Source organism: Clinocottus analis, unplaced genomic scaffold (genome assembly GCF_023055335.1).
Source record: "Clinocottus analis isolate CAN_PGR_092001 unplaced genomic scaffold, fCliAna1.0.p SCAF_7, whole genome shotgun sequence".
In the NCBI taxonomy this organism is placed as follows: Eukaryota; Metazoa; Chordata; class Actinopteri; order Perciformes; family Cottidae; genus Clinocottus; species Clinocottus analis.
Window position 1 is genome coordinate 8700427 of NW_027176229.1, and position 20511 is coordinate 8720937.

General features: G+C 42.2%; 1 protein-coding gene across 12 annotated transcripts in view; it reads right to left on the bottom strand.

The window, feature by feature from the left end:
* arvcfb (ARVCF delta catenin family member b) overlaps window positions 1-20511 on the bottom strand; it is a 187745-nt gene that overhangs the window by 20213 nt on the left and 147021 nt on the right. For 8 of the 12 annotated variants that reach the window (XM_068604477.1, XM_068604468.1, XM_068604475.1 and 5 more), the window contains 4 exons: window positions 18976-19093; window positions 18657-18828; window positions 16693-16710; window positions 15005-15076 (listed from right to left, as the gene is read on the bottom strand). In XM_068604477.1, coding sequence (XP_068460578.1) covers window positions 15005-15076; window positions 16693-16710; window positions 18657-18828; window positions 18976-19093 — 380 coding nt within the window. The remainder of the gene's footprint in view (window positions 1-15004; window positions 15077-16692; window positions 16711-18656; window positions 18829-18975; window positions 19094-20511) is intronic. The other 4 variants (XM_068604469.1, XM_068604471.1, XM_068604467.1 and 1 more) reach the window with 2 other exon arrangements.

A 20511-nucleotide genomic window follows, 5' to 3' on the forward strand; every position in this document is an offset into this window, starting at 1 on the left:
ATTTTCTTCCTCACACCCAGTTGGCCCCTGCTCCAGATTGGCATCTCTATGGGCCGCCACGGGGCACCAGCATTAGCATACCCACATGGTGGTTTGGCCTTAGTTTGTCGGATGGAGACAAAGAGAGGCAGAAGGTGGCAACCGGCCCATCTCTTGGACCACTACCCATCAGCTTTGGGGCACAAATATAAAAGAGAGGGGAAAGGGAGTTTGGTGGAAGAGACAGAGCTGAAGGCAAAAGGTGAATATGCAACACAGATAAACACATGGGGGGTGGGTACCAAAAGTCTGGTCCATTCAAGCTTTTTTCCTACCATTTGAGACAATAGGACCTATTTCAGCAAGCTGCCTCTGCAGTGACAGGGAAGCTCTTCCTCTTGCCTTTGCTGAGGAGCAAGCAGAGTCCTACTGTGGGCTTTTATTCCATAGAGGACACATCAACACCGGAAATAAAAACATGCTGACAAACTGACACCAAATGGTCAGAAGCTTTGAAGCACTTCTTTTACAAGTGCATTGGAAATGCTCCATCCGTCCCGCTACAGAGCCTGAACTTTAGCTGGAGCACAGAGCTGAGGGGTCTCTCCCTCTTGAGCCGTAGTTTTATTAGACTCGTTCAAGAATGTGCCTCGCAGCTATCCAGGCTCCTCCGTGATTCAACAACGGTGGTAATGCTCTGGTTGTTTGTTTCCAATGTCCTGCTAATGTAATAGGGTTTCAGGGCCTGGGGTGAAGGTGTTGGTTTGTTGTAGAATCTCTGTCAGATGAAGATATTATTTCCCTTCGGATGAAAAACATATTGACAAGATAAGTCACTTTTTTTTACTGTTGCTACCTCGATGTTTGGCACAGGTGAATGCTGTGAATGTCATGGATCCAGGTGCTTTTAGTTTGGAAAAATAAATGACAGGGGGGATGAAGTTAAATCCATTTTCCGAGTTGTATTTACCAATTCGTTGCGCCAGTCATGTGCAACCAATCTAAATAATAATATGTGTGACAGCAGTGAAAAACAGCAGAGCAACCAATTGTATACTCTGTTAAAAGGTGGAGTTTACAAGTATAGCTTCTGATACTCAACATGACAACATGACAAGATAATTGTGTATCCTGCTGGTATTTTGTTTTTTTGAAACTCACTCAACAGCACTGAATCATTATGCTACGTTCACATTTTTGGGAGTTACTGTGACTGAAATATGGTACGACAAATTTGTGCCAACACACAAATGTCTTTAAAACTTTTCCAAGTCGTATTAGTTAACTAATTCAGTGTTCAAATGCCCCTTTTCATTGATAACCAGAAATAGTGTTTAGTAAGCAAGTTATTTGTTGATTAGGTACTATTTAATGTTTACACTTTCTTTCTGCTGGTATTTTGCCATTGACACAATGAAAGATTAAGTCATTGCTGCCATGAAAACTCCACAGAGTTGTAAAATCCTGTGTCAGAGTAATATGACCGCTGTGTCGTGTTTGGACCTCTGCTGTACATTTCTTGGATCCGTCATGGAAACTGTGCTTCCTGGTGCAGCCCCTGTATTGTGATAACGCACGGCTGATTTCAGTCTGAAAGCACAACAAGTACAATAATAGCCCATTCAGAGGTCTATCTGCTGCGTGGGTCAATGTGTGGTGTGAGCCTGGATCGGATGCGGCTCAGCTTTGGCAATCTGGCATTGCTATTATTAAAATTATTTAATCTAACACTATAAAAAATACATTAAAATAAGGTGAACCCTCGCAAGTCATAACAATGGTAATTCTTCCGTATCGCTACAATATGGCATACACGTATGGTCGGGTAACCTGTCAGTACAGTGAAAGTCTAAGCTGGCATAGATTACTCAAACGATCATGGAGATCATAGGGGAAAAATAATATCACTTTATTTAGCCCCGATATGAAAAATCTCTGTTTAAGGAGACAGGAAGTCTTGTGCATATTTTGAACGCAGAACTACAGATGTTGTCTTCATGCAGATGGTTCAATCTGCAGGCTAAGACAGTTCATTACATCTTCCATCAAAATGTTTATGCAATATAAATATAATGCAACAAGCAGTATTTTATAATATGATCTTATCTGGGACTGACATATGGTGAGTTGATACTTCATTTTAGGTGTTGATCACACCTGGTTTTATTACTTGTCATCATTGTTGAGTATTTAAGCAGTGTATGTATGATCTACATTCTACGTGTGGATTGTGATGGAGCGGTTCTTACTTTCCATTACACATTTTTTAAATGTCTTATATTGATGCACAGTTTACACACTCGGCCATGAGGCTGAAGCTGGACGACGGCCGTGCACGCTGCATATCACACACACTGCTGCCTGTCTGCAGATAGAGAACCTGATAAGAGGAACTCGGCTCTGTGCTGAGAACATCAATTTTCTCGGCTTTTCTCTCAGCTTGCCTCTCTCATAACCTCCCGTATCTTCACCACCAAACAGAACTGACTAACAACTGCCTCTCCGTCGTGATGCGGACAATATGTAAAAATGAAGAGCACACAGTTGTAGTACTCGGGTTGCTATGGAAACCCTATCTCCATTTCCACAAACAATCTGTCCATTTGACATCCATGTGAGACAGTTGGACAAGAAACGGTAAAACAAGAAAAAGGAACAAACTGCTTTTCAATCTGCCCACTCCGTAGCACAGCCACCTGCTCATGGAGGTGATGCACCTCATTTAGGGGTAATGAGCTTAAGACGGGAAGCCAAACTGGCAACCAAAGTAGCCAAAGAGACCTTTCTCAACCTTACCAATGATTCCTGTGTTTCTAAACAAACAAAATACTGACCAAAGGCCTACAAGTACTGCCAGAGCTCAGCTTACACTTTGTGTAAGTTTACCTTTAGGAGCACCAGCACCCTCAGATACTCAACTGTTTCGGAGTGGAGAGGCATGTGTATCTGCTTTTGAGCACATCTGTGTGCATGACTGTGTCTTTCGTAAGGGTGTAGCGTGTTTCAGCATCACCTTGAGTGTCTGCTCCCTTTACCCAAGCAAGTCACGTCCTCACCCAGACACAAAACTAGAAACTCAGGCAACAGCCAGAGCCTGCCAAAGAGAGAGAGATATGAAAACATATGTCGAGAGAGAATGAGATGAAGATGAAGAGAGAGAGGCCCACAGAGAAAAGCTGGTAGGGGGAGGGAGGGGGAAACAACGTTTCTTATTTCTCTGGTTGGCAGTTTTAGTTGTTTACCTGAGCCTGAAAAACAAGCTTAAGTTGTCCAGTCGGTGTTGTGTTTTCAACAAAAATTCCAATGACAGTTGAGTCCTAACATGCTGCATTTACCTACATCTGACAGGGCCTGCACAAAGAAAGTGTGCATCAACGGAGGATGATGAGAAGAGAGGAGGAAGAGGAGGAGAACAAGGGGAGGAAGGGAGAACAGAGATGGAAAGGAACAAAGGTGACCAGAGAGCAGGGAAGAAATACATACTATGTGGCTTAGGGAGAGGAAAGGAAAAGGTATAAAGAAGTGAAGGGGGAGGATGGATTGAATAAAGGAGGATTTGAGCTATGAATTTTGCATGGTGGCTGGGACAGCTGTCTGGTAAATAGTCCACAGAGATGCATTGACTGGGTCACAGCTTCTAGACCGGAATAAGAGGGAAAAGAAAGAAGAAAAAAACGCCATCTACAATCTTCCAGAAAAATAAACTGATGCACTGCACCACAAGCTAAATGATGTACTTGACAGTTTGGGATGGGGGTTTGGAGGTTGGGAGTCCAGCCTTCGGGAATAAGCCGAGATAATCCTGTGGACTGCTTGCGTGTGTGTTAGGGGCGGTTAATAGAGATACAGCAGTGACTGGAATGGGGACTGAAGATAGAGGCCTGAGGCTCTGTTGCCGGAGCGCGAGCCTCCGCAGACGGCATGCAAGCTCCTAGCATGAACGGAGGCGTTTATACTCGATGCGCTGTGAGCTGCATTATTCTCTAAAAAGCCAGAGGGCATACAAACAAAATGAACTGAAAATAATTACAAAAGACAACGAGTGCAACCCGTAGATATACCCATAGACGGTAGGTGTAACCAGCAATAAGCCATACACCAACCTCCACAATGAGGGATCGTGATAAATTTATCGCATTTGTACAAGCCATGTCAAGTACTACATGTATTATGAAGAAAGCAATGTTAAATAACCTGTAAACAATTTGATTTGGCTGCAAAATATTTACGCAAATGCACATTCTTGTTTCTAAAGCGGGGCACATGGACTGATGAGGTTCGCTGCCCGGATGATGGACAGGAGTGCACATACACACACTACATTTGCACTGAGGTCTGTGTAAGGTTCGTTTTAAAGCTTCCAATAACAGTTCTCAATATTTTGGTGCCAATAAATAACTTAAACCAGAAACGTTTCCTTTACCACAAGACAATGGTGCAAGGATTTGATGCAGTGTGCATGGGATACTGATAAGAGCAATACTCTGCATTGGAGGAGCTTAGTATGTGCTGGAAATCGTGTCACAAATGGATTCACCAGTGGATACATCTCCTGAAAATGTGAAGGAAGGATGTGATGAGAACCTGTCGATTTGTGGAACAGTGGAGCTTTGTTGTGTCTGACTCATTATAGGCACGGCTGTAGCTCATGGGGAGAGTGGTCGTCCTGAAACCACAAGGTAGCCGGTTTGATCCCTAGTCTCCCACAGTTTGCATGTTGAAGTGTCCTTGAGCAAGACTCTGCTTCATGAGGCAGCCCACTGCTTCCTAATTACTAAGGATGGGTTGCAGAGAATACACTTCCCTACTTTGGGACTAATAAGAGATTCATTATTATTATAATTTGACCTCTCTTTTCAGACTGTGTGGCTAAGTGCAAAATGATAGTCATTGCTCTGACTTTGTTGTTGCTGTACCGTCTGCGGTAGAAAACATGGGTAATAGTGGTCATAGCGCCATTCATTTGACCTGTGTGGGTGTGTGCAGGACCTTGGAGTTGTTCTGACTGTTTTTACTCCGGTCATTTTGCTCACACCAGGAGAGGGGGAGTATTTTTAGAAGCAATAGTTACTGTAATTCAACAGTGATGGTAAACACGTATGCCTTTCGGTGACACATTGAGAAGGAGGTGGGGAGTTGCTGATGTGTTGATGTACAAGCTATGCGCTCCAATAGAATAGGAGACAGAATCTGAAGCAATACAGATGTTTTTTGTTTCAGACTATTTAAAGTCTGAATTTAAGAAAGTATTTTGGTGCACCACAGCCAGACCGATAGGTAGCCCCTAAACAAATGCAACCTCCGTCTCTGGCTAGAGAGTCTGCATCGAATGTGTGATGCCAGCTGTGATGGTGTTTGACGGTGGAGGGATTTCCTGTGTCTTGGTCGGTGTCAGCACCCATCTCTCATTTAACGCTCCTTCCAGCCTTGCCAGCATCCCCCCCACCCCCCGTGAAATGGCACGCTAAAGTGTGATGGATACTCTGGATTAACTCTAGCCACGGAGGATGACAGTCAATGCTTTTCTCCCCCTACACACACACACACACACACACACACACACACACACACACACACACAGACGGATGCTGTGGTCAATTTTCTCAGGATATATTATCTCTCTACAATGATCTGACAAACAGCACTTTTAATAGCCTCATAATACCACTCTCACAGTAGAGGGCAACGGGCACTTAATGTGTGCATGTGTGTATGTGAGAACGTATTTGTGTGCGTTAATGAGTTTGTGTGTGTGACTGTGTTTGTGGACACGCTGTGTGAATTAGGATTTGGATGTGTGTGCTTATAAGAGTCGAATGAAAGGCAGTGAGTGAAAATCAAACGCACTTTAAGACCCAAATACTTGTGATTATAATCCAACAGATTGGCTGTGGACGCTGAAAAAATCACCACCAAAAAAACTGTTTCACATCACCCTCTTCCAACTCAGCATTCTCGCTCGCTTAAAGAAATAGAAGCTTAAATCTTTCTCCTTCGACCATTTGTACTACCCCTTCTTTTGCTCCTCTCTTTCCTGGTTGTTGTGTCAGTCACAGGAATGTTGTCAAAGGACTGGGACCTCGGGCCTTCCTGCTCTTCGGCTCACGAGCGCACACATTTGATGTTGCATAGGATAAAAACGTCACTTGGATCCCTAAAATATGATCCAAAGCATCATGCTCGCCTGATGTAACTGACTGGTTTTATGGTGAAAGCAAAACCTCAGTGGAGAGACAGTTTGATTGGACGGCTGCCATTACTAAACTCTTCTCCGCTCCAACTGACCCTCGCCTTGGACTGTATACAAGGACAGCCGTCCTTAGGGTGCATTCAGGCCCTCCTGTTTACAACAGTCTAGACCGTTTACGACCAATATTTCATCTACTGTTTACCAGTAACGGGAGAGTGGCAAATTCTTGAGAGGGGCATTTTTCCCCCTCACTAAGCTTCTGCTGTTGCTCCAGCGATGCTAGTTAGCACGCCATTAATCTGCTTTTAATTAGATTAAACCGTCACTCGCAGAAACAGGAAGCCGTGCTCTTGTGCCTCAAACGGGGCCAAACAAAGGCTCCAATTGGCAAGTGAAAACTCACTGCGCTTCATCCCACTACCCTAAAATCGGTCTTGTCTCCTAATTATCCCTTTGCTTCGACTGCTCAGGTTTAGGGAGTTGGGGAAGGAAAATGACATGGTTACTCATCTGAAGAGCCTGAAGTTAGCAACTGTGGATTCCCCACATTTGTCACAATCCCATAGAGCCTCGTAGGAGGAGACACACCGATCTGGGCACTGCGAACTTGGAGGGTTAGAAAAGTTGAACAACTTGAGAAACAGTTGATTACGTATGTCACCGTGTGGAAGTGGTACTAGGTTTATGAACTGTCACAGAGGAAGTGCTGGGAATTATCCTTTACCTATTATCCTTTGCCAAGCACAGGTGGATAAATGCTGTGATGCATCAATACACACACACACACACGCACACACACATACACACACACACACACACACACACACACGCACACACACAAATCTGCAAGGACTTCATTCCACTAATGATGTGGAGAGCAGCCACTCTAAAATGAGACCTCCTAGGAATAGCATTATGCAAACCTCTTTGTATTTCCAACAAAGCACAAGGTGGTCCATTTAAATAAACCTCTTGCTTCCTTCATTTGTTTTTTACTCCTCCTCGCCTTATTATCACTCCCTTTCATCACTGCCTGTGTGAAACAGCTCTCAGTGTGAGAGGATGGGGGCGAGTTGGAGGAGCAAAAATGTCAGCTGCAAGCTGCTGGCTATCCACATAATTAGCCCCTCTTCTGTATTGTACAGTACTTATTTTTGTTCTCAACAGTTAAGTGATTGGTATGTAATGTGGTATTGAGAAGTGTCAGGTTATCCATGCCTCAGCAGCACTCCCAACTGCTGGTGTGGCAGAGATGGATTCAGATTTGATCTCTGGCGAGGTGTTGAGGGATTTAGTATCTGGAGCTTTTAACTTGTTGGCATGTAAAATAAACAACACACAACATAATACTTCATCATTACGCATGTATATATGCACACACTGTTGACATGCTGTGTTCCCAAATGAACTGAGACACTGTCAAAACACAGGATTGTACAAGAACTTGTATCTTCCTTCCTGAAGTGAGAGCCAGTGTGTCCTTCCATACTTCATACCGGCCACAACAAAGATGATTATGTCTAGTTACTTCAAATTAAATCTTGGTAAGAAAGTGTCTTGTATGTAGATAATATCTACACCTAATTTATTATACTGCATTTATACATATATGTATCTCTGTTAGCCATATTTGATTGTCTCCAGTATGCTTTTCTCACCATTGTATGCTAATCTGGTTCAGCCCTATTTTAGTCAAGGGGACAGACTGTATATACAAATGGACGACGAGTCTCCACTTCCTCCCACGAGTAGTGAATATGTGTGTCTGACCCATAAAATACACATGATGGTCCAAAAGATGTTTGAAACAGCAGATAGAAAGTTAAAGTTTTAGTGACATCTCACCTTAGTGATCCTACTTTACGCACAATTCCAGAGACTCCAGCTGCGCAACTGTTAACTTCACTCAGAGAAGCTGTCAATCACGATCTCTAGACCCTTTTTATAGTATCAAATAATGGATTGAAACTGAATTGAAAAATAAAATGAACACTTGAACATACATCAGCGTGATAAGAATATATACAATGAGCATGATTTTCTAGTTTGGTCCATGTTCCATCAGCTGAGGGCTGTTTGCTCAGCAATGCAGCTCATTACATTGTCTAGTATAGTGTAATGGTTGCACTGATCAGGGATCAGATCTACGCTAAACTTCCACTTCATGCAAACACTTTCTTACTGTTGCTTTAATGTAACAGGGAGAAAGATGACTGATTTTAGTGTCAATACCACTGAGGCTATTTACTGATGTAGTTCACAGTTAGGATTACTTGCAACCTGGAACAGAATGGATACATTTACATATTTTCAACATCTGGCAGGAATGCATCTCAATGATCTCATTTTAATTTCATCTTGAATTCTTCCTGGCTGCAATTCAATTTAGCTTTTTGATATCAGGTAGCTATCCAATCTGCCCAAGACCCATGAAGTGAGTGTACATGGGGTAATATAACATATGTGGCTTGTCTCAGAGGTATCAATCATCTCCACTTGGGTCACCCCTGTGAAAAGTTGTTCAGTGCAGGAAAGTGTAATACATACAGTTTGAAAGATTCGAGAACATGATTATGTCTGATGTTTTCGTTCAAGGTTTTTGTTTATATTGACTCTTCCTTTATATAACTAGGAAGTCTCCTGAGATACAATAACTCTTTTTGGTCTGTTTGTTTGTTTTCCCATTTAGCTTTGCCTTTCCGTTTGAAGGTTGCGGCAGAAATGGAACAGAAATATGAAACCAAGTAGTCACTCCTCACACCTCGTGATACACTGGCCTCCTTTTCTTAGAAGAGGGTTACCTTCCATCCAGACGTGACGGCATACAGTATAAAAAAAGGAAAAAGGAGTGTTGATGCTGTGCACTGCTGTAAAAAGACTGTACTTGTACAGTGCTTTCTAGTCTTCCTACCACACAAGGCATGTCATCATTCCCACATTCAGACACTGTTGCCACGTGACCTGCCCATCAGGACATGTATACAACAATCCCACATCGTAGGCACACCTTTGGAGCAACTTAGGGTTAAGTGTCTCATCCAAGGAAACATTGATATGGACGAGCGTAGCCGGGATCGAACCGCCAATCCTCGAATTGAAGGATGATCCTGCTCTACCGCTGATCCACAGTCACCTGCTCCAATAAGGAAATGCAATGACTGACTGAACGAAGAGACAGAGAGGGATACAAAGTGCCAGACAGTCTGGATCTAACTTTGTGCGGAGTGAACACTATGTGTCAGGATAGCAGCTGAGAGTGAGAAAGTATGTGTGAATGTGCGTGAGCATGTGTCCGTACAAGTGTGAGATGTTTACATGCACGCTTTTTGTTTGTGTGCACGCTTTGTGTACATGACATTCCGGGCGCACACATTCACAAGGTAGCTGTCTTCATTTGGTGTCTCACTTTGTTGTGAAATGTGGTGGCAGGAAGTGAGGAATAGGAGGTGAAGGATGGACGCAACTGACTGGTGTGTTTATTCTGAACAAAAGGGGAAGTGATTCACCAAAGTGGTTAACAGGCTGCAGCAGGGCCAAGAGTCAGCTTTCACTATCTGGGTGTTGAATTCCTCAACTATGAAAACGGAGAGCGCCTACATAGGACGGCTGCTCGCCATTTGGGATGACAAGTAAATTATTAATGATATTCTGCTTTAACTTGGGGTGCAAAGTAGAGCTCAGAAGAGGGCAACAATTCCCCTGCCATTGGATTTGTGCTACAGTGAAGCAAACTTGGCAGCACTTAATGGCAAAGAGACTTTATCTTGAAAAATGAATCTGCTGGAACATATTTGCTCACTGCAGCAGGACGTTCGTCGTGACTTCGGGCAAGACAATTGTTTTTCTTGCAGCAGATTACGAGCCACAGAGATATTGCAGTAAGGATTAGAAGAATCACATTCATGCCACAGAGACATAAAGAGAAATATTTCCTCTCCACAACAGGAGAGACAAACAATGCAAGTGTAGCTTCGTTTTTCTTAATTCAATTGAGCCTGTGACTTTTCAGACTTCAAGAGCTGAGATGCATCAGAGACGGAGATGACTCCGATCGCAAAGCAGTCATTGTTCATGATAGTACAAATAGAGATCTCCAGTGGGATGATATCCAAGCGGGTTATACAATGCAATACATCACAGATTGCACCAGTATTGTTTGTCAGCTAAAATCTCTCCACAAATTAAATACTCACCTTGCAAGACAAAGCAGTGAGACGCGTTACACAGTTGTCGTCTTGGTAAACGCCGCTGTTTTATCAATTGCTCGGAGTGTGCAAGGCAAAGGGAGCACAATAAATCTCACAGGGATGGAGAGAGCACTGAAGTGGCAGCGAGCAAGAGAAATGGGAAGTGGTAAGAGAGGTAGAGGGAGAACGAGAGTGAGCAAGAGGGCAAAGTCATGGAAAGCACTGATGCCTTTCAAACGCAAGGCCTTTATTGCTTAGTCAGAATGCCCTCGTTGTCAGATATGACTAATTAGCACTACTTAATGCAGCTGGGATTGATGACAAAAAGATTCATCATGGTGGGAAAAAGCTCTGCCAGAGGAAACAGCGTTCACCAACAAAGCTTCCAATTATTTCCTCGTAATAAAACATAATAGTGATGCTGGCCAAGAGGTAAACGGTCAAAGGCAATCAGGAATTTATTATGCATACTCTTGTTTAATATCACTATAATGCCCTATTGACTGTAGGCTGATATATGAACTCAATGTGGTCAGAAAGGAAACTTTCTACCAACAACTAACGTTTGACTTTCTTTTAATAGCCATGTTAGCGGCGAGGATATAGGGATGGTAATGTTGAGTGGTCGATCAGCCGATCCATCATTTTGGTTCAGACTAAGTATGGATTCACAAATCAGTTCATGATTGTCACATCTGTGTTGCATACTGGAAATTTCACCATCTGCCCAAATCTCCAAAGGTCGACGTACTACCATAAAATTGTCATGAGCTAGAAAAGCAAAGCAGACGCTTGTTTCCTTCACTATATGGACTGCATTCCCTATTCTTGGTCCTATTCTTCTTTTGCCATCACAGACACAGTTTTCTTTTTTGACTTTAAAAAAAAATAGAATAAATAAAGGGGCTCTTCTTGTTGCCATCAGTAGTTCATCATCAGGTATTCTACTGGAAGTGTGGAACTTGTCTTTATTTGCAATTCCCCAATTGTATTATGTACATTTACTGTGGTTACTGGAGGTTATTGAAAACACACCCACATACTGAGAGTGGATGTAAGGCTCTTCGCTCTGCTGCATCGTGACACCGCTCTGACAATACAGTGGAGAGGGACAAGGGTAAGAAAGAGCAGATGAGGGAGGAGGTGAGGCAAGAAACGGAGGCTGCATACAAGGTAAAGGCTAATTAATTTGAAGCACTGTGTTTCTCTCAGGAGGGCCAACACCGTTTCTTTATTCTATCCAACCTCCTCTTCTGGTTGGATAACATCTTCATTTTAACCTCAACTCTCAAAGACAAGGAGGCGAGAGGTGCACACACAGCCGTCACACATCACGGCTTCTTCTCTCTCCCCTCACCTGACCTATCTCCAATCTATAAGGTTTACGCTGTGGTTTCAGCTAACTGTTCGGGAAATATTTCATCAACTCAGAAAGCCACCAAACTCAACGCTCTCTCGTTCTCTGCCTCTGTTCCGGGCCGCATGAATAATGGACATCGCTACTGATGTATGTGGCTGCAACAGGTCCTGTTTCTGGTGAACCTGCATGGACAAACTTAAGGTCGACAAAGTGGCCACATAATCAACTAGAAAGACGAATCACATCAACTGAGAATCTGGCGAGACAAGTTGACTAAAAACACAGCATTGATTTTTAAGATATAGTCAACATAATGTAGAAGCGTGGGCATTGATGTCAAATAATAAACAGATGTGTCTGGTCCAATGCTTGTACGCCTTCAACCTTAAGTCATAATGATATTACCTTTAAAAAGAAAGTTAATACAGTATGTAGCATCAGGGGTGTCAGTCCAGGAAATGCAGCAGTATTATTACTATAGCATTATTTAAACTTTTATATTTACTGTAAAAACAGCGTGGTATTGATCTTCTTTTTGAACAATGAGCTGGAAAGTAAACAAATGGAATTCACAAAGATGTCGTGCTATTTGTTTAAGGGCAGGAAAAATGTGCATTTTCAAAGCTTTCACTTTCTCTCTCTTTCTTATCTTCATCTTCACACACACAAACAAAAAGATTAATCATTGCCCAGGGCCAGGTCCAGCCTGACCTCCCTCTGTCTGACATCAGATCAGGGCCGGGATACACATGTAATCTGCCATATCTCTCTTACTCATCGCCACAGAATGAGAGATACTCTATCTCTGACCACAGATGACCAGGGGATGTGCTGTCGGCAGAGGGGCGAGTGCATGCCTGACACGTACAAAAATACATTTCCACAGAGAAACAAACAAGGCACCCTGATGACTTGTATGGGCTCGCAGTCACCAGCACTTTCACCTCCGATATTTCCTGAAGAGGAAAAACTGATAAATGTGCTTTCAAAGTCAATGTGGGTTTTGCTCTTGTGATTAAGCTTATTATCCATGCACCTTGTTGTTGTTATTCACCCATGTGTGGAGCTAATAAACGTCACATATGATTTGTCTGTCTGTGAGCAAGAAAATGCAGAGAAATGCTCTCTCCAACGTGAACCCATACACACACACACACACACACACACACACACACACACACACACACACACACACACACACACACACACACACATTTCAACCATGTTTGACATTTAGGCCTATAACGATAATTGCTTTCTCTGGATTCAAAACTCCGATGGGTGTTGTTAGCACATTGTGTAACGTAATTGCCCCACAATTGTAACAGCTATAGATCCACAGTCTCAGCATGCCAGCTTGGCTTTCACCCATGAAAACCTTTACGAGTGATAAAAAAAAAAGGCGAAATCGGCTTAACTTGTAAAAGCACAGCAATTAATCGTGATCTTGTTTAATGAGAGCCTACTCTGCCGTGTTAATGTTGCTAATTAACACTCAAACAGGAAGTGGTATTGACTGTGAATGTCTGCCACTGGACGCTGAAGAATATGCTGAATTGTAAACACCAAATAAGGGTGTGGAACATGTGAAGACAAATTCCACAGACACCACTCGACATATGGGCATCCACACACACACACACACACACACGCACACACGCGCACACACACACACACACACACACACACACACACACACACACAGAGGAAGTTATTATACAGACTTGCACACAAGCAAATTAACATTCTAATACCATCCTGATGCACAGAAAGTTATGCACTTTATGGTCATTTTTTTAATAAGAAATGCATGTGTATCTATATGAATATTCGCTCTGTAAACCAAATGGGTAGGTGAGAGGTCAGGGGTCATAAATAAATAAAATACAATTGAAGTGTAAGGGGATATGGATGGAGAAGGAGTGTGAGGCACATCCTGCCAGCTGATGAAACTTCTAGGAGCCTGCAACTAACTTATGATTTTCATTGGGGAATTCCTGTGTTGTGTTTGTCCGCCCCGCCCTTGATTGATCCAATCACTCCCCTCCCCGTGTATTTAAATGCTCTTTTTCTTTAGCACGCTCTCTGTGTCAAGCAGTCCAGCAACTTGTCAGTGTTCTGTTCCGGATGTTTTGATATCGCGGCCTCTTTTTCCTCGACCCCATGTTTTGCCTGACTCCTGCCTGTTTGAACTGCCTGCTCGGGTATCAAACCTCTGCTGATAAGTAAAGACTGTTTTAACCATACCTTGTTGTGCAATTGAGTCGAGTTTCTGTTGTGTAACAACCTTGATATTTCAGGAATAGGATGATTTGCTTTCTGGCAGAGAGTTGGACGAGGAGATTGACATCACTTTTGTCTGTACAGTACATGGGAAGCTAAAGACAGCATATGGTTAGCGTTGCTTCGCAAGCCTGGCTCTGTCCATCTCAGACAAAATACACCTACCACCACCTCTAAATTTAACACACGTTATCTAGTTTGTTTAGGCAGTACAAAAATGTAGGCGTAAGAATGTGCTCTTGGTTATCATTTGTGATACCAAAATGTCAAACTCTTAAATGTTTTGTTGAACCAACCGTCTAAAACACAAAGCTATTACATTTTCAATTACACACAACCGAAAAGCTATGACCAGAAAATTATGAACATTTGTGCTTGAAAAATGAATAATGGAAGGCAGATTTCTTTCCCCAGCATCTAATCAATTAATCAGCTCCAACTATTTCAGCTCCAATCGTACTATACAACAACGTGTACAGTGACAGAAGATACAGTCCATATTGCCAACTCCTATAACCGTAGTCACAATGAATTGTAGCACAGTACAATGCAACAGATGGATGCCATTTAGCTCCAAACTTCATAGAGCTCAGAATACAATAAGAGGCTGCTTTTTTATTGCCTTTGGTGTCTTAGTGCATTGTTGTATTTCACAAAAAGATGGCTTACAGAGTTAATTCTCTCACAAGCTGCCAACAATTGACTGTTGCAGTGAAGGCACAAAACCATCAAACAAAGCTAAATTACGGGACTGCCTCTCTCCGTCACAGGCCTCCCAGGCTTTTGTTGCAGCTCTACACACCTGACCTGCCTCCAATCACACCAATCACACTCATCTTTACCCGCCTGGCTGTCCGAGATCTGACATGTTTCCTATCCGTCTCATCCTGCAGGATAACATCCCAATGGGACGAGTTATTTCCAGACTCGCTCCCCTCTGTTACATTCTTCCCCAGGAGCGAAAGCGTTAACGGGGAGATGTTTTGCTTGACAGAAAAGGCCTACCTTTTGACGGCTCTGAGCGCTTGGGCAGATCCAGTGTGTCATAGTTTTTGTCATTCTCTCCGTTCTTCCTGCCTGGGGAGAGGAGTGAAGACAAAGTCAGTGCCACGTCCTGAAACGTGTTTTTGAAGACAAAGTTGTTGACACCAGAATTAGACAGATATAGATTTGGAAGGCTGATATTTTTAAACTGAAGCTGCTAATACAGTAGCTCATATTTAGTGTCTTTAAATGTAACCGTGTTAATGTTTACTACAGAATTTCATTATTTTCATGGTACAACCTCTCCATCTCCGAAGTGACATATCTGTATAAACCAGGTGTACACGCCCACAAAAAGCATCAATGTGTGCATGTAAAGTGCAGAGAGCTAGAAGTGTGATATGTTCACGCACACACAAACAGCACACCCCACACTGTCTCACGTTGGCTATCAAACACTGTTCACATGTTGAATGAATTTGCATATTTACTGAAAACATACTGTATGAGCACAACGCCACACAAACACACAAAACTGCATACAAAACTCTTTCCACCATGACATACATACACTTTCCTACAATGCAGTGGAGGAGGGGGAATGGAGTGGGAGGGGATGTGAGTGATTGTAACTCGGCCGGCTAATGGTCATCTTACATGTTTATTGAATGAGATACTGAGACAAAAGATGAACTAGTCCTGCCACCCCTTCAAAATACAGAAAACCACTTTATATTCATGAAAGCACCTACAACTAATAGTGCAACATTTTGTGAAATACACTTACTCACCACCTTGCCGGTAGTCAGACGATTAGATTAGTATCACTCTTAAGTCACTGTGCACTAAACATGAGGCTGCAGCCTGCAAATAATTATCTTAGCTTAAAGACGAGAAGCAAGGGGAATCAGCATGACTGTAAAATGTAAAAACATTTCAACAGAGCCACTTCAAATCTTTATAGAAGCTGAGCAAATGGCTTCATAGTTAATGCATGGACATTAGAGTATCAATCTTTTTACCCAGCTCTCAGCAAGAAAGTAATTGGGCTTTTTTCCCAAAATGTCAAACTATTCTTTTAGCAAAAAGTACTGAAGAACTTTTGCTGATATATTTTTAAAAAAAAGAAGCCGTAATCCATATAATTAAAACCCCTTGCACGCAAGCACGCACACACTAACCGGGTCTGTAGCAGAGCTTGACATTTATTCTTCAAAACCACACAAGGGGATTGGTGAAAGGCTAAAGTTTGAAGCAGAAAATAGCAGTCTGGTTAGTTGGAATTAGTTTTAACTGGAGTATAAAAGGTTTTACGTTTCAGTTTCATTTCAGTCCAATCATTGATTAAGATGAAATAGGTTTGAGGCTTTAATTGCTGCATCTTCCATACGTTTGATTCGTCAAGCTCTACTTCACATCCCGATGGACTTACCTGTTTCACCAAGTTTGATCACCTTAACCTTTAATTTATCTTGGGGGAACAAACTGTGAAGATTGGGAGGGGTGGAGCCTATAATACTCAGGTCAGTATGGTGAGGGAATATGCATGTGGAATAAGTGAAACACCCCAATTTCCCTCTAAAGTCCTTGGAAGTTTCTCTGATTTTTGGAAGACATCCAAAACTACTTCTACAGTCAGGAGTGAAGAGAATGCGGAGGAGAAGGGTGAGGAGAGATGAAGTGAGGAAGGTTGAGGGGGGGACACTCACCTTGATTAAACCATTCCTCTATAGTTAGCCAAGGAAGCAGCGGCAATGCAAAAAACACAAAGCAGGGAGAAGAGGCATGGTGAAAAAGACGTGTGCATGTGTCAAGAAGCTGTGCAATAGATGAACAGTTATACATAAAGATGGCATCTTTTACCAAACAGGGTAGGTGGAAAAACTAGAAAAGAAAAATGGAAACACCAAAGGGAGAAAAAGAGTACTTTTGAGAGGAAAAAAAAGAGGCTGAATGTGCAGCTATTAGGAGACCAGAGGTGTTTTCTGAAAGCATGCTCAGAGAGTTGGCATCAGTGGGATGGCTTTTTAAATGGAGAGGGAGAAAGAAGCAAACAGCCAGAATCATAAAGGAAAATAGGAAAAGACATGAAGAAAGGCTAGCAAATGAGAGAAAGAAAAGGCTAAGAAAGAAATGAATCAGCTTCCATTGTCGGATAGGAGAGTAGTATCGAGTCACAGTGAAACATACATAGCAACAGCAGCAACTGTAAGCGTCATTAAAGTCTCTGCCTGAGAAGAACAGAGATGTGCTCAAAGAGATGTAAATAACAATCACAAATCAGCCTGTTTAGAAGCTAAAACAAAGCTTGAGCTGCTGAGCGCATGTCGAGCATAATGCTATGTCTAATACTGAATGTGACATTAAACTGAAAAGGAGGCCAAATGTAGTCTACTTAAGGGAACAAATTACCAAGCATATCGCCGACAATGTTGCTTAACCACCCGCCTCCATGCTCCTTTATAGCCACATTTAATGTTTCTGTACCTGAGCCTCATTCTTTCAAAGAACACCTTCAGGGTTTGCAGCAGCTAAAAGCCTCTCATTATTCTCAGTGAGTGTCTTCTTGTGTGAAAGTATTTATGTGGTTAATTGGTGTCTATATAACTCTGTATACATGTAAGCTACTGTGTTCTCATGACCCCTGAACCAAAGGATTCTCCAATGAGTCATTAGAAGTCGAGGGTCACTGGCTGGCAGTTACGCCTCATTGGCTGACTGATTAATGGCAGTCATTAATGTTGTACAGTAGAGAGATAACGGTGTCGTTGAGCCAACGGCCTCTGAGAATGCTGATTAAGATGCGTGCGTACATGGCACATCTGTTAAGGAGAATCAATAACGGCAAAACCCTCCTGGAGCAGCAGAGGGTAACACGATGCACGTCCACGACAGAGAAGTCTCATCATGGTCTTGCATTGAAGCTAAGAGGTGACAGTTAATATTGTTCCCTTGTAAAAATGGTATGTGTTATCGTAATGAAATATTCTATATTTGATAGAGTTTAGATCCAACATTTTAGAGAATTGATTGTTGTTTACACTATCTTACTGTTTTATGTATTTGATTTAGCATTTTAAATCTAGCATACAACCAGATGGTGGGGCAATATGGTTGAAGTTGAGCGGTTAAATGTAATTGATAAAGGCATTGACAAATTGAAGAGATTAATCAAGTTTAATCATTGGTTTTGTGACTGACAAAATTAGCAAAATGTTACTCTTGTTCATATCAAATTTAAACTCTATTTTCAAGAGAGAGGAAAACTGTTGAGAGGGAGAAGCTCAGCACTCAAAACAACAAAAACCTGAAATATAATAAAGTAGAAGAGGACAAAGTATAGAGACTAGTATATGTAATACAGCTGTTTGAACTGATTTCCCCTCTGTCAATTCCATGTAAAACAAGGCAAAAGATACCATATTAAGGACTATAAAACCAGCAGCTGCCACTGATCATTAAACAAAGTTGTCTACACTTTTAAGAAGCGTTTCTAATTAATCATTATTTACCTGTATGCAGAAGAAATCCCAGTCATTTATTTAAAATGATTCTATTATTAATTTACTAAAAGCATGTATTTATTGAGGCAATAATCTTATTTTGGGTTTCCGAACTATTCAGATGAGTAGTTATGGCATTTTTATTTGTCTCCCTCTTTCCTCTTTCTCACCTTTGGCTTTCTTGCCACCGAAGCAGCCGGCGTCATCCTTTTTCTTTCTCTGTGGTCCAGCTGAACCAGGAGCCTGTGGCGCTGAGGGGTCCTGGAACCTTTCGGCCCCCGGCACCTCTTTGTGGACGTGGTAGGACAAGTTCCTCATAATACAAACACAGTTCTCCACAGACTATGGAGGAAAAACAGACAGAGAAGTTCTCATCTACAAATACATCAATAAATAAGAGACAAAAGCTGTGCATACACTGTACAGTTGTATTCATCATACGAACATATCTTGACAAAGATGCATTCTAGTGGATGAATCCGATACTACCTTGTTATCCATGTCTTTCTTCCCCACAGCTGATTGGAGCGCGTGCAACAAGGCATCCACCAATCCCTCGCATTCCCTCAGTCTGCGCCGAGCCTCTGCCCCGTCTGAGCTCACATTTCTACAGGAAAAAACGTCAGAAGCGCACACTGTTAGTCGGCATCAACCAGATTAAACTACACTGCTGACAGAACCTGCAGAAATGGGACAACAGCAGCTGCACTTTATGCAGCTATTGATGATTTAGATCGTAAGGAAATACATTCTGACTTCTTGTATATGACATATGATGTACTAAGATCTGTATGGTATTTTACTTTTTTTTGTCAAAAGTAAATATCCGAGCAAAGTCATTTTCCTAAATTCAAACATGTATTACGTAAACCCCCGAACCTGACAAACCACCTCAGCAAAAAGCAGCACCATCCCCAACTGCAAGTGGTAAAATGAGTTAATAAAAATGCTACTAATACTAGCTGTAAGGGTACAAAAATCAAGCTTTTTTCTTATTGCAATCATGGAAAATGTAACTCAATGAAATATCACAAGTGACAGTCACATGTGACTATACCGCTCAGCTGTTGTGTCAGGACCATGGACAGCACTGTTGGTTGTATGAGGTGTTTATGTCACAGCAGCGTTGTTTAGAGAGCGGAGAGAAAAGGAGCGGTGGAGAGCTATTGACCGAGACAAGCGTTGCTCAGGCTGCTTGCTTAACGTGGTTGTAACAAACAGGAAGTATAAAACTAACAACACAAATAAACATGCGAGTTAAAGATAAAAAGATCTGAGTTCTTATGTCGTTGTTTATTCATTTATTTAAGCACTCAACATTTCTATAAGTGACTATCTAGTTTAATGATTCCCATGTGAAGACATTGACAGACTGGACAATGACTGGCAGATGTATCTAACATTAGCAATTCAAAACCAGTCTGAGCCAACCTGGTGATTTTCTGGGTTTGCATGAGGCCTGTGGTCTTTATCCTTCCTGTATGCATCAATAGTACAATGTAATAAAGCCAGACTGCTTCAGGAATAATCTTAAAAGAATGATGAATATAAAATTTAATTTTTGCTACAAAGGAAAATGCCATCCGTGTTACATCAGCCAGCGCCCTGAGCACAGCTCCTATAAGCACACTGGCAGCAGAGCTGGTGCAGTCTTAGTGCGGCTGTCTCACTGACTGTGAAAGGCGAGGCTTTAAAGAGGGTTAAGGGAAAGCTGGAGCTCCCTGCTCCTCACCAGGGACTTCATTTATGAGAGCTTCCAACCCACCTAATCCCATTAGCCGACCCCCAGTTAGTACTGGGGAAGAGTGGCAGCCTGGTGGTGGTAAGCAGAGCTGGGGTGCTTCATAGTGCTGTGTGGACAGAAACACATACCACACCCAAGAACATGCTATATAATGTTCCTGTTTTACAAAAAACTGACACGATTGCAAAGTGTTAATGCTCTGTGTGCCGTGCCTGTTCAAAATGTGACTAGTTGGAGCGGGCCGATTGCTTGGACACCAGATTTGCTGCTCATCCAAATAA